The sequence below is a fragment of the Myxocyprinus asiaticus genome, chromosome 36, assembly GCF_019703515.2.
Source record: "Myxocyprinus asiaticus isolate MX2 ecotype Aquarium Trade chromosome 36, UBuf_Myxa_2, whole genome shotgun sequence".
Taxonomy (NCBI): Eukaryota; Metazoa; Chordata; class Actinopteri; order Cypriniformes; family Catostomidae; genus Myxocyprinus; species Myxocyprinus asiaticus.
In genome coordinates this window covers 16,026,039-16,039,390 of record NC_059379.1, presented here as the reverse complement: position 1 = coordinate 16,039,390, position 13,352 = coordinate 16,026,039, and the positions used below count along the sequence as shown (strand labels likewise).

At 41.0% G+C, this 13,352-nt stretch overlaps 1 protein-coding gene across 1 annotated transcript in view; it reads right to left on the bottom strand.

Annotated features, from left to right (window-relative positions):
- Positions 1 to 13,352, bottom strand: part of LOC127426984 (unconventional myosin-Id-like) — a 100,173-nt gene that overhangs the window by 44,707 nt on the left and 42,114 nt on the right. The window contains exons 12-15 of the mRNA XM_051674243.1: positions 9,570 to 9,640; positions 8,227 to 8,301; positions 7,985 to 8,117; positions 7,628 to 7,794 (exon numbers count right to left, since the gene is read on the bottom strand). Of these exons, the coding sequence (XP_051530203.1) occupies positions 7,628 to 7,794; positions 7,985 to 8,117; positions 8,227 to 8,301; positions 9,570 to 9,640 (446 nt within the window). The remainder of the gene's footprint in view (positions 1 to 7,627; positions 7,795 to 7,984; positions 8,118 to 8,226; positions 8,302 to 9,569; positions 9,641 to 13,352) is intronic.

The following is a 13,352-nucleotide window of genomic DNA, read 5'->3' as shown; positions in this document are numbered from 1 at the left end:
ATGGATAAATGGAGATCATTCTTTAACAACGCTGTGGTGGAATTCTGGCCCACTCCTCTTTGCAGAACTGCTTTAGTTCAGCCACATTGGAGGGTTTGAGCATGAACTGCCAGTTTAAAGTCCTGCCACAGCATCTGAATCAAGTTCAGTCAGGACTTTGACTAGGCCACTCCAAAACTTTAATTTTGCTTCTTTTGAGCCATTCAGAGGTGGACTTACTCCTATGCTTTGGATCACTGTCTTACTGCATAATCCAGTTGCGCTTGAGCTTCAGCTCACGGACTGATAACTCGAAGTTCTCCTTTAGGATTTTCTAGTAGAGAGCAGAATTCATGTTTCCCTCAATTATTGCAAGTCGCCCTGGCCCTGAAGCAGCAAAGCATCCCCACACCATCACACTACCACCACCATGCTTGTCCGTAGGTATGAAGTTCTTTTTGTGGATCTCTGTGTTTGATTTACGCCAGACGTAACGGGACCCTTGTCTTCCAAACAGTTCCACTTTCGACTCATCAGTTTACAGAACATTCTCCCAAAAGGTTTGAGGATCATCAAGGTGTGTTTTAGCAAAATTCAGATGAGCCTCGCTGTTCTTCTGGGTTAGCAGTGCTTTTCACCTCACCACACTTCCATGGATGGCATTTTTGGCCAGTGTCTTTCTTATAGTAGAGTCATGAACAGTTCTTTGGATGTTGTTCTTGGTTTTTTTCTGACTTCTTGGATGAGTCATTGCTGTGCTCTTGGAGGATTTTTGGAAAGTCGGCCACTTCTAGGAAGGTTCAATACTGTGCCAAGTTTTCTCCATTTGGAGATAATGGCTCTCACTGTGGTTCTTTGGAGTCCCTGAGCCTTTGAAATAGCTTTGTAACCCTTCCCAGACTGATGTATTTAAATCACCTTTTTCCTCATCATTTCTTTTTTTGGGGGGGATTTTCACCCCTTTTCTCCCCAATTAGGAATGCCCAATTCCCAATGCGCTCTAAGTCCTCGTGGTGGCGTAGTGACTCTCCTCAATCTGGGTGGCGGAGGATGAACCTCAGTTGCCTCCGCGTCTGAGATCGTCAATCTGCGCATCTTACCATGTGGCTTGTTGAGTGGGTTACTGCGGAGACCTAGCGTGTGGAGGCTTCACACTATTCTCCACGGCATCAGCTCACCACGTGACCCACAGAGAGGGAGAACCACATTATAGCAACCATGAGGCGGTCAACCCAACATGACTCTACCCACCCTAGCAACCGGGCCAACTGATTGCTTAGGAAGCCTGACACTAAGAGTCAGGTCAGCACGCCCTGGATTCGAACTTGCGACTCTAGGTGTGGTAGTCAGTGTCTTTACTTGCTGAGCTACCAAGGCCCCCTTTCCTCATCATTTCTGAAATTTCTTTTGACCTTGCTACTGGGTGTGACCATTTAGCCAACTTCATGCTTCTGAAAAAGTTCTCTTTAGGTGTTGATTTGATTGAACAGGGCTGGCAGTAATCAGGACTGGGTGTGTCTAGTCCAGCTGAACCCCATTATGAATGCAGTTTCATAGATTTTGGGGATTTAGTAACTAAGGGGGCAAATATTTTCACACAGGCTCAGTTGGTATTGGATAACTTTTTTGCAAAAACAAAATTATCATTTAAAAACTGTATTTTGTGTTTGATTATTTTGTTAGAATTTTTGAAACAATGTATGATATATACACAAAAACAGAAGTTGTCAGGATGGGGGCAAATATTTTTCACAGCATTGTAAAGGAATATTTAACCCAAAAATGAAAATTCTCTTATCATTTACTCAACCTCAACCATCCCAGATGAGTATGACTTTTTTTTCCTCTGCAGAACACAAATGATTGTAGAAGATTTTAAGAAGAATATTTCAGCTGTTGGTCCTCAGAATGCAAGTGAATGGTGGCCAGAACTCTGAAGGTCCAAATATCATATGAATGCGTCATTAAAGTAATCCACATGTGGTTTAATCAATGTCTTCTGAAGCAATCCAATCAATTTTGGGTGAGAACAAACCAAAATATAACTCCTTCTTCTCTGTACATCTTGCCATTGCAGTCTCTTGGCACAATCATGATTTCAAACTTGATTACACTTCCTAGTGCTTGACGCATGCGCACAGCACTAGATGGCGCTGAAGGAAGCGTAATCGAGCTTGAAATCACGATCGCCAAGGAGACTGCTCTCAAGATTTAGAGTGTAAAAGGAACCAATTGTATTGTTTCAGAAGACACTGAGCATGTTTACATGCACATTCTTTCTGCGATTATGCTTAAGCCGACAACATGTGCAGTCATGTAAACACAATAAACCATGTTCCTTTATCGGAGTAAAGGCCGTAAACAGCTTATGAATAACCCCATCGACATGGGTAGATTTTGCCCATTACGCCGATCTCGCATGCCATGTAAACGCCTAAACCTTTTGTCCAGTCTTGATTCACAGAGACACAACATACTTCTAGGAGTGCTGTGAACACTGAATTCTCAATTAGATGTTATTTAGATTACATTTCTCTCAATGACAAAAATGTTGAGAAACCCAGGTGTTGAATCTCATCAACTCAAAGTTTAGGCAAGTGTTTCAAAGTGTTTAGAGCAGTGGTTCTCAACTGGCTGTGCTACAGGATCCTGATTTTACATTAGACACCAGGAAGCCATCAAAATTTGCAAAAACATAAAACTGTGAAATGTATTAATATTGCCATAAACTGCATAGGCACAACAATACACTACCCATCATTATTTTTTATTGCAAGTGAACCCATATTGATGTAGCTTGGTTTATCAAGGATGAGGGCATGTCATACAATCTGTTTATGTTGGCATCTCCCTAATTTGGCTAGTTTCTACCTAGAGGACTACCTACCTACCTACAGTGTTGGGGAGTAAGGGAATACATGTAATGGGATTACATATTTAAAATACAAAATATAAGTAAGTATAAGTATTCCACTACAGTTACAATTTAAATAATTGGTAATTAGAATGCAGTTACATTCAAAAAGTATTTTGATTACTGAAGAGATTGCTTTGCATTTTCTTGTAATTTGTTTCATTTAATATTTAGTCCTTTTAGATGGAAAACATTAATACATATAAATGATGCGATCCAAAGTGCATTTGAACAGTGGTGAAACACTTTCTTATGATGTGCTACATTCATACGAGCAGACAGAGAAGTAAGTTTGGAGCAGAAGAAATAGAAATAAACCTTGTTTAAATTGTCAGCTTTACGCTAAACTAAAATGCTATTTCTAGCCATTTTACATGCACGTTACCAGGCACGATCATAATTTTTATCAAGAAAATTCTCGTTGGATCATAATTTCTTTTTTTCTAATAAGACCTTTGATATTAGGGCAAAAATCTTATTCTTGGTAATAATTTTTGTATTTTTTCCTGTAAAAATATCTAAAAATCCTTAAGACAAGACTGCATAAGATATTTAGGTTTTTCAGAGAATGTATTTTTAACGTGTATTTTGTCTTACTGTACTTACTGAATTCTTATAGGTCAAAACAAGTGAAACAATCTACCAGTGCTTAAGAAGTAATCCAAAGTATTTAGAATACATTACTGATCTTGAGTAATCTAACGGAATACGTTACAATTTACATTTTACAGCATGTATTTTGTAATCTGTAGTGGAATACATTTCAAAAGTAACCCTCCCAACCCTGCCTACCTAGGACACTAGACTTTTGTTGTCAATAAAGGATAGAAGAAATGTGTTCTCCTTGCTTTTAAAAGTTGTAAGTCTATTTATTTTGCTATCCAAACTATCCATTAATCCATCTACGACCGCTTATCCAGGACCGGGTCGCGGTGGCAGCAGACTAAGCAAAGTAGCCCATACGTCCTTTTCCCCAGCTACATCCTCCAGCTCACCCTGGAGGACTCCAAGGCGTTCCCAGGCCAGCCGAGAGATATAATCCCTCCAACATGTTCTGGGTCTTCCCCTGGGCTGGAAATGCCCGGAAAACCTCCGCAGGAAGGCGTCCAGGAGGCATCCTAATCAGATGCCTGAACCATCTCAACTGGCTCCTTTCAACACGGAGGAGCAACGGTTCTACTCCGAGCCCCTCTCGGATGTCAGAGCTTCGCACCTTATCCCTTAGGGTGAGTCCTGACACCCTACGAAGAAAGCTCATTTCAGCCGCTTGTATTCACAATCTTATTCTTTCGGTCACTACCCAAAGCTACTATCCTTCACCACCACGGTCCAGTACAGCAACCATATTACTGCAGACGTTGCACCAATCTGCCTGTCGATCTCACGCTCCAAAGTCCCTCACTCATGAACAAGACCCCGAGATACTTGAACTCCTCTACTTGGGGCAGCTGCTCTCTCCCTACCTGATGAGAGCAATCCACCCTTATCTGGCAGAGAACCATGGCCTCAGACTTGGAGGTGCAGACCCTCATCCCAACCACTTAACACTCGGCCGCAAACCTTCCAAGTGCACGCTGGAAGTCACAGCATGATGATGCCAACAGGTCCACATCATCTGCAAATAGCAAGGATGCAATCCTGAGGCCCCCAAACTGGAAACACTCCACACCTCGGCTGCACCTTGAGATCCTATCCATGAATATCACAAACAGAATCGGTGATAAGGGACAGCCCTGTCATAGTCCAACACCCACTATGTACAAGCTTGACTTAATGCCAAGGATGCGGACACAACTCTCGCAGCGGTTATACAGGGACTGAATGGCATGCACTAGCAGCCCCGGAACCCCATACTCCCGCAGCAGGAGATCCTGGGGTACACAGTCCTGTGCCTTCTCCAAAACACATAAATTGGATAAGCAAACTCCCATGCCCCCCAGCACCCACGCTAGGGTAAAGAGCTGGTCCACTGTTCCATGACCAGGATGATATCCGCACTGTTCCTCCTCAATCAGAGGTCGACAATCAGCCGGAGTCTCCCCTCCAGCACCCAGGCATAAGCTTTCCCATATAGGCTGAGAAGTGTGATCTCTCAATAGTTGGAACACACCCTCAGGTCCTGTCTGCCAATCCCTAGGTACCACCCCGTGCAATGCTGAAAAGGCGTGTCAGCCATGAGAGCCCAACAACATCCAGGGCCTTCAGCAACTCAGGGAGAATCCACCCCTGACGCCTTGCCACTTCTGAGCTCTTTGACTACCTCAGTGACCTCTGCCAGGGAAATGAATGTCACCCCCCCCCCCCCCAAGTCTTCCATCCCTGCCTCCTCCACAGAGTGCGTGTTAGTAGGGTTTAGGAGTTCCTCAAAGTGTTCCTTCCAACGTGACTATATCACTAGGTGAGGTCAACAGTTTTCCACCCCAGCCAACAATAGCCTGGACAAATCCCTGCTTTCCACACCCGAGTCATCTTACGGTTTGCCAGACTATCCAGGCTATGCATAATAATATGTTTGGTCACATTTTAATTACTAATATATATATATATATATATATATATATACACTATATTGCCAAAAGTATTCGCTCATCTGCCTTTAGACACATATGAATTTAAGTGACATCCCATTCTTAATCCATAGGATTTAATATGACGTCGGCCCATCCTTTGCAGCTATAACAGCTTCAACTCTTCTGGGAAGGCTTTCCACAAGGTTTAGGAGTGTGTTTATGGGAATTTTTGACCATTCTTCCAGAAGCACATTTGTGAGGTCAAACACTGATGTTGGACGAGAAGGCCTGGCTCGCAGTCTTCACTCTAATTCATCCCAAAGGTGCTCTATCGGGTTGAGGTCAGGACTCTGTGCAGGCCAGTCAAGTTCTTCCACACCAAACTCGCTCATCCATGTCTTTATGGACCTTGCTTTGTGCACTGGTGCGCAGTCATGTTGGAACAGGAAGGGGCCATTCCCAAACTGTTCCCACAAAGTTGGGAGCGTGGAATTGTCCAAAATTTCTTGGCATGCTGAAGCATTCAGAGTTCCTTTCACTGGAACTAAGGGGCCAAGCCCAGCTCCTGAAAAACAACCCCACACCATAATCCCCCCTCCACCAAACTTCACAGTTGGCACAATGCAGTCAGACAAGTACCGTTCTCCTGGCAACCACCAAACCCAGACTCGTCCATCAGATTGCCAGATGGAGAAGCGTGATTCGTCACTCCAGAGAACGCATCTCCACTGCTCTAGAGTCCAGTGGCGGCGTGCTTTACACCACTGCATCCGATGCTTTGCATTGCACTTGGTGATGTATGGCTTGGATGCAGCTGCTCGGCCATGGAAACCCATTCCATGAAGCTCTCTACACACTGTTCTTGAGCTAATCTGAAGGCCACATGAACTTTGGAGGTCTGTAGCGATTGACTCTGCAGAAAGTTGGCGACCTCTGCGCACTATGCGCCTCAGCATCCGCTGACCCCGCTCTGTCATTTTACGTGGCCTACCACTTCGTGGCCGAGTTGCTGTCATTCCCAATCGCTTTCACTTTGTTATAATACCACTGACAGTTGACTGTGGAATATTTAGTAGCGAGGAAATTTCACAACTGGACTTGTTGCACAGGTGGCATCCTATCACATTACCACGCTGGAATTCACTGAGCTCCTGAGAGCGGCCCATTCTTTCACAAATGTTTGTAGAAGCAGTCTGCATGCCTAGGTGCTTCATTTTATACACCTGTGGCCATGGAAGTGATTGGAACACCTGAATTCAATTATTTGGATGGGTGAGCGAATACTTTTGGCAATATAGTGTATATATCGAGAATCATGTATATATCGAGAATCATGTATATATCGAGAATTCTTGTATATTCAGTGAAAATATATTTACATTTATTAGTAATACAATGTATGCTATAAAAACACTTTATGACTAACCCTCTTGGATCTGGTCAAGGCTATTGGCAAAAATTGGCATTGTCATTGTTACATAAAACCCTTCAGCAAGCATGACACTTGGTGAAGATGGTACTACAGGATGACAGCTTTCAAATCAACAAGTTGCATAAGACATTCACAATATGATTGATCAATCTGCATAGTTTCAGATGTCCCTAGCAACCAAAGACATATCACTCCACACTTTCTCACACAAACTGTCACAAGAGCGTTGACGGTTGGCAAGGACTGGCAATCCATGAGTTCCATTCGTAAATGGCCAACTGACGGGTTCCCACATGTTTTGACTAATGGATTTCCATGCTTTTCCACAACCTTTCCAGTCACTTGTGATTACTGAATAAGGATTTTTTTAAATAACTTTGATTCAAACCAATTTGCTAATGAATTATTCAGACAGATGTTTAAACTGGTTTGACAATTCATTGAAAAAAAACATGCAAAAAAAAAACAAAAAAACAATCACTCACTAATCGGATATCACTATAGGTTGGGAGCAGGCATTACTCTTAAGCAGAGCAATATCTTGTAGATGGAATATTTTAGAGCAGAGCATTATTAGAAACATGAATACTCGCTATAGAAATGACCATGACTTTAAATATTTTTATATTACCAGGACTTCTCCAGGCCTGAAAAACACCATTTTAAAAATCCCTGATATTTTCAGGTTTCCATGACCATGGGAACCCTGTAAAGAATGCTTTGAAATGGACACATGTTGGCAAAAGAAACTGATTTATCATGGCGGACAAGCGACAGGAGTAGTATGTTCACCTCTGAAGGAATCGTGGATAGGTCTGTCGGTTAGCAAAGCCAGCTCGTCGCACCCGGACGTTCTCCAGGAGGCCCAGGTACTCCACTTGGTGCTTACAGCGCTCATGTTCAAACAGCAGCGGAGACTTCACGTCATTTGGCTTTATGCAACGGACATAATATGGCTCCTATATGCACCAACAGAAAGCGATAGTGAGTAAATATGCAGTTATGGATTATGCACATTTACTGTAATTCATGGTTCTCTGGGAAACGTAATTTTGGTCAACTGGTCTACACACACACACACAGACACACACACACACACACAAAATTATGACTTTAAACAGACACACATATCAGATATATCCTCCTTGCCTTGCAGGCCAAGTTCTCCACCAGAGAGATCATGGAATTTTTGAAAAGTGTGGCAGCAGTCAGGGGTCGCTTGGTGACCTCTGTGATACTCAGCTTGCCCTCTGGCCACATGGCCTTCAGCACAGGATTTGAGCTGTGCAACACAGGCACGGAGAAGGATAGATATAAGTCAAGGATGTCAAGCGACACCCGGCAGGTGTGTAAATACATGCAAGACTGGACGGATGTATGGTTATACTGACCTGTTGTAAAGTAGCCTCTTGAAATCCTGAAACAAGGTGTCCTTGTTCTTGTCAATGAAGCCCACAACAGAGTAACTGAAAATTGAGATTAAAATAAATGGAGAAACAGCAGCAAAAACAAATCACACAAAAGAGTTTGCAGATGAAAAATGGTCTGAGACTTAAAACTTAAAGCTTAAGTCTCATTTCTGTGTCTCTAGTAGTAACACTAAATGGCATTGCAAAATAATGCTCATTTTCAAACAGGTTTCTCGAGCAACTCCTTAGCCTTCCATTGGTTGCCAAACAGGGAGTCCCGCCCCAAACCCATGCCATTAGTTGAGTCAATGTTGCTGTGTCAGTCTTGATGGAATGCTTAAACAAACAGAGCAATGTTTTGATAGCACTGCCTGATTATACTTTTCGGGACAATTGCCTACAAATGGCTTATAGTTGTCTCTGCATATTAAGATTGGGTAAAAAAGGTATTTTAATGTAAAAAAAAAAAAAAAAAAGACACACATTGATCTAAGTATGGTTGTTATAGTAAGTGCTACAGTCTCTTTGGAGACCCGAAGTATTAAAACTGTGACACAGTGAGAGCTCTATAGTTCTAGCTCCTAACTGGGAATATAATTTTAGATATCCTTCCCCCTTCTCTTTCTCACACACAGGAGCCTGAACATCAACAAGGGGTTTCAAAATGGTGTCACATCACACATACACCCACAGAACTTTAGCAAATAACAGACAGCCTGAAATCTGGCAACAGAAGTGAAAATATGAAATTGCAAATTCAAATTCACAATAAACTTGTTTTTGTAACCACAGTTCTGCTGTTTACATCATTCAGTGTGGCTAATAGATCTTCACCCAATGCGTCACTCAAATTATTACTTATGAAACAAAACCTTTTAGAGCGAATCTCATGAAGAACATGTCCAGGTCATATTACACCTCGAGAGAGAGAAAAATGCATAAACACTTCACAATGTAAATACAACTTTTATTGCATTACACTAATGAGAACTGGGGAATGTGCTTAATTTCCATGAAAATGATATCCCCATGAAAAAATATTTGTAACTTAAAAACAGGCTTCATTTTATTTTTGCAAAAAAATTTGATTTAGAATTTTTTCTTTCGACTTCGACTGGGGCAAAATATGATCTGGAAAGTGTTCATGACAGGCTCTGTGAGATTCATATTTTTCAACCTGATCTGTGCCCTAGGGAAAGGCCAGATCTCTCTCTGCTTAGTTAAGCTATCAGTGGTTTACTAACAGTGCCTGTTAATTACAGCATTCAGGGTTTATGGTCCTAAACAGCAAAGAGTCCACTTACACCTCTTCCAAGACTACTTACACCACGTCTCCTGCATAATGGCGAATGCGGAAGTCTCGGTCAAACTCCAGATTTTTATCAGTGGGGGAAAGCTGTGGAGAGGAAGACAGAAAATTAAGATGAAAAAGTCTAACACTTGGAAAGCAGAGGCTCTCTTTCCAGAGATGATGTGCTTTCTCCTAAATCTGAAGACGGGGATCACTGTAAACAAGACTGCAAAAGTGCAGCAGTTTCATGTTCATATGTTCATAATGTTTTGTTAAATGCTTATTTTATTTTATATTGTATAGTGTATAATGTTATTATAGTTTTTATTTTATTTTATTCATTACCTGGCACCTTATTTTAATTCTATTTTTATTGTTATTTGTTACTGTTTATTATTATTATTTGTCTTGTCATTATCTGTTTTGTGTATTAATGCTTTGGCAATATTGTAGGTATACACAATCATGCTAATAAAGTACTTTAAATTAAAATTAATTGAAAGAGAGAGAGAGAGAGAGCTCAAAGGCTGGAAGGGGCATCTTAGTAAATTTGTGCATAAAAGACAGATGAGATGCACTTCTCTATCCAGCATTAAACAGAACTAGGTAGTTCAGTGAGAGAGAGGAAAAGGAGACAGTGAAATAGAGTATTCTTCTATATTCGTTAAAATACAGAACTTAATGACAGTGGATTTGAGTGGTAAGTGTGCCTACTTAAATTGTAGTTTATGAGTGTCTGAGTGCACACAAAAGTGTATGAGAGATACAAAGCCATTATCTCCTTTATTTCAAAGCAATGATTGGTCTGTTTCCATAAGGAGACACCCTGAGTGTATATTTTTCAATCTGCACATATTGGATTATATGTGACTAGCTGACTGTACATTATTCTTCAGATACGTATAAGTATTTTTACATGTGAATAAAAATGTTACACCATTACAATTACTGTGTATTAACATGACTCTCATAGTCCCTGTTATTGAGGCCACATCTCTGTTCTCCTTGAGGAGCCTTTGTTTGCTGGATGAGTGCAGCTAGTGCAGTTATATAAGACTCTGTCATTCATAAAATACAGCAATGACATCAAAGGCGAGCAGTCTCAGCTCTCATTAAGATACAGAGCTTTTCTGATCCACTGTGTAAACAGAGACGCCTGTTTCTGCGGATTAAAACTAAGCAGAACAATGACACTCCATACCCCTCCAGCCACAAGCCATCATATGCTCACACACTGGATTAATTAAAGGATTGACTTTCAGTAAGTTTGAGTGAGATTTTTTGCCGCAGTGCCAATTGTGGAAGACACATGCATCTCTGTTTTGCATCTGGTGCTATTTTATGGGTCTCTGTTCGGTTTGTGTGTGTGGTGATTCACTCAGCTTTTTTCAACTGTGGTATACAGTATATAGAACAGCCCTTGGGGCGTTCACACTGACAGCGATCTTCAGCGACAACGTGAACTGAAGACGTTCATTTTCGGTAAGTGTGTTGAGATGCACCATGTTCCACCAGTCATGCCTTAAACGGTTGTCTTTTATAGGGGAAAGATAAAAGTTTAACTTCATGCAAATAAGCACTGCTGCAATGCAGCGACTATGAATAGGAGTGAAGACACTGGAACTCACATGATCCTTCTATGTAGTCGAGCGTCTGCAAAACAACGGAGAAGTTAATGTTCCTGTGAGCAATTTCACTGTCCTATATGAGTAGTCACTGCCCGCATGCAGGGATATAACAAAAAAAAAGTGATGCGTGGACTAAATAAAATGCCATCTTATTTTTGCCATAATACATCTCATTTGTGGTCAGATCTTCAAAATCTATGACCACAGTTGTGAAGCCAACCAATAACATTAAGGCATACAGAGCAACACTAACCACAAGTGACTAACAGTACAGACACATGGCGATCTCCAGTGATTAACTTGTTGTCAGTGTGAATGGGGCGTCAGGGAATGGTTGAGAAGCCACTATCTCTACCAGAGAGAACACACCAAAGAACACTTCAGCCACAGTGGAAAAGCAATCAGAATCAATTTATTTGGATGGTTGGTGGTGTGTTGAAAATACCTCAAGCATTGTCAGTGAAATTGCAAGAAGGATGGATATTCTTATTTGATGTGGGACATCTGAAAGGCAGAGGAAGATTGCATTTCCCTCCATTTAAACACCTGAATCATTTGCCTCCACAACTCAAGAACATTACGTCCTTTATAGGCAGTACTTCAAAACCACTAGATCAGGCTATAAACTGGCTCTCTTTAAAACATCATCTACCTCAATTAGTCTTGCCCAGCAATGTGTAAATAGTTATATCTGTCAGTGTAATCGTTGAATATATGGAGCCAAAATGAGGATAAGTCACTGCAGGAGCTGTAAATTCATCTGAACAAACAGAGCAACGAAAAAAAAAAAAGACTCACACCTCTAAATATAGGACACTCTCCAATAATAAAAAATACAAAAATCCAAGCTACCTGAGAAAAATCTGCCATGCTTTTCAGATAAAAGTGAGTTAAAATGGGAAAAGATGAGGGAACTGAACAGGGAAATGCAAGGTGGTTTCAAACTCGTCATCTGCATGAGCACCATGATTTAACATGTCGAGGTGCATGTGCAAACCAAAAGCCCTAAGGAAACTGCACTGAATGACTTCAAAATGCCCATCAAATGTAACATTTTCATAGGTCAAAAGATTAGTTAAGGACATGCAGGGTTTAAAAACTGTTCTTTTTACCTGCTCCGTTAACATTTCCACTGGCCCCCATCACAAATATGTTAATATTTTTCATTTTAAAAACATTCCATGAAAAAAAAAAAAAAAAAAAAAAAAAAAGTATATTGTAAGTCTTTGGCAGTTTCATAAATTCATACACACACTTGCTCAGCAATGATGGCGTATGGTACAACAATTTTCAGCCCAATCTAACGGATGCTTCCAAGACAATCAGAACTAATTATGGCAAACTGCAACAACAATGTTGATATTATTACAGAATTTGTGATAAATTTCTTGCAAAAACTTTGCAAGACATAAAAACATGATCCACAAATGTTATGTGCAGATGAAATGCTAATACAGCAGTTGGCTCGAGAAGACGAGACAGCTCCGTAAATGGCAACATGCCATCTTTGACGATTACGAGTGACTTTAAAAGGAAATAACAGTCCGATAGGAAAATTTTAAAAAGTGGATACATACACAAGCACAAGAATTTCACAGATCTTCTTCAGTGTGTCTGATATCAACGTGCAGAGAAACAGATGAGAAACATGAACATCTGAAACTTAGGTTAATACAGGAAACACACTAAAATAACAGATATTTCTGCTGGAAATGTTGCGTTTGTGCTTAGATACAAATTCAGATACATCTGGAAGAAACAGTGCAACGTTTTTTTTGTGCTTTCTTTGTCTTTTCTGGCTTTGTTGCGCTTTAATGTCATGGTGACTAACTGACTGACATAGTGTTTTGGGGCTTTTCCACTGCACAGTACAGCTCAACTCGACTCTACTCGCTTTTTGGGGGTTTTCCCAAATATATTTGGGTACCAGGATATTACCTGGTACCTGATACGTTTTTTAGTACCACCTCGGTCAAGGTTCCAAGCGATCCGAGCGATACTAAATGTGACGTCAAAACCCTGCTGATCACTGATAGATCAGAGAGAATAGTCACTACCGGCGTCACTGGATTTGCGACATGGGACATCAACCCACTAGTTTTAAAGTTAGCAACAGCGACAGCAATATCATTTGTTCACACGACTTTCGAATTGTAAAAAGAAATGGCTGTGCGCAAAACCACGCCGTG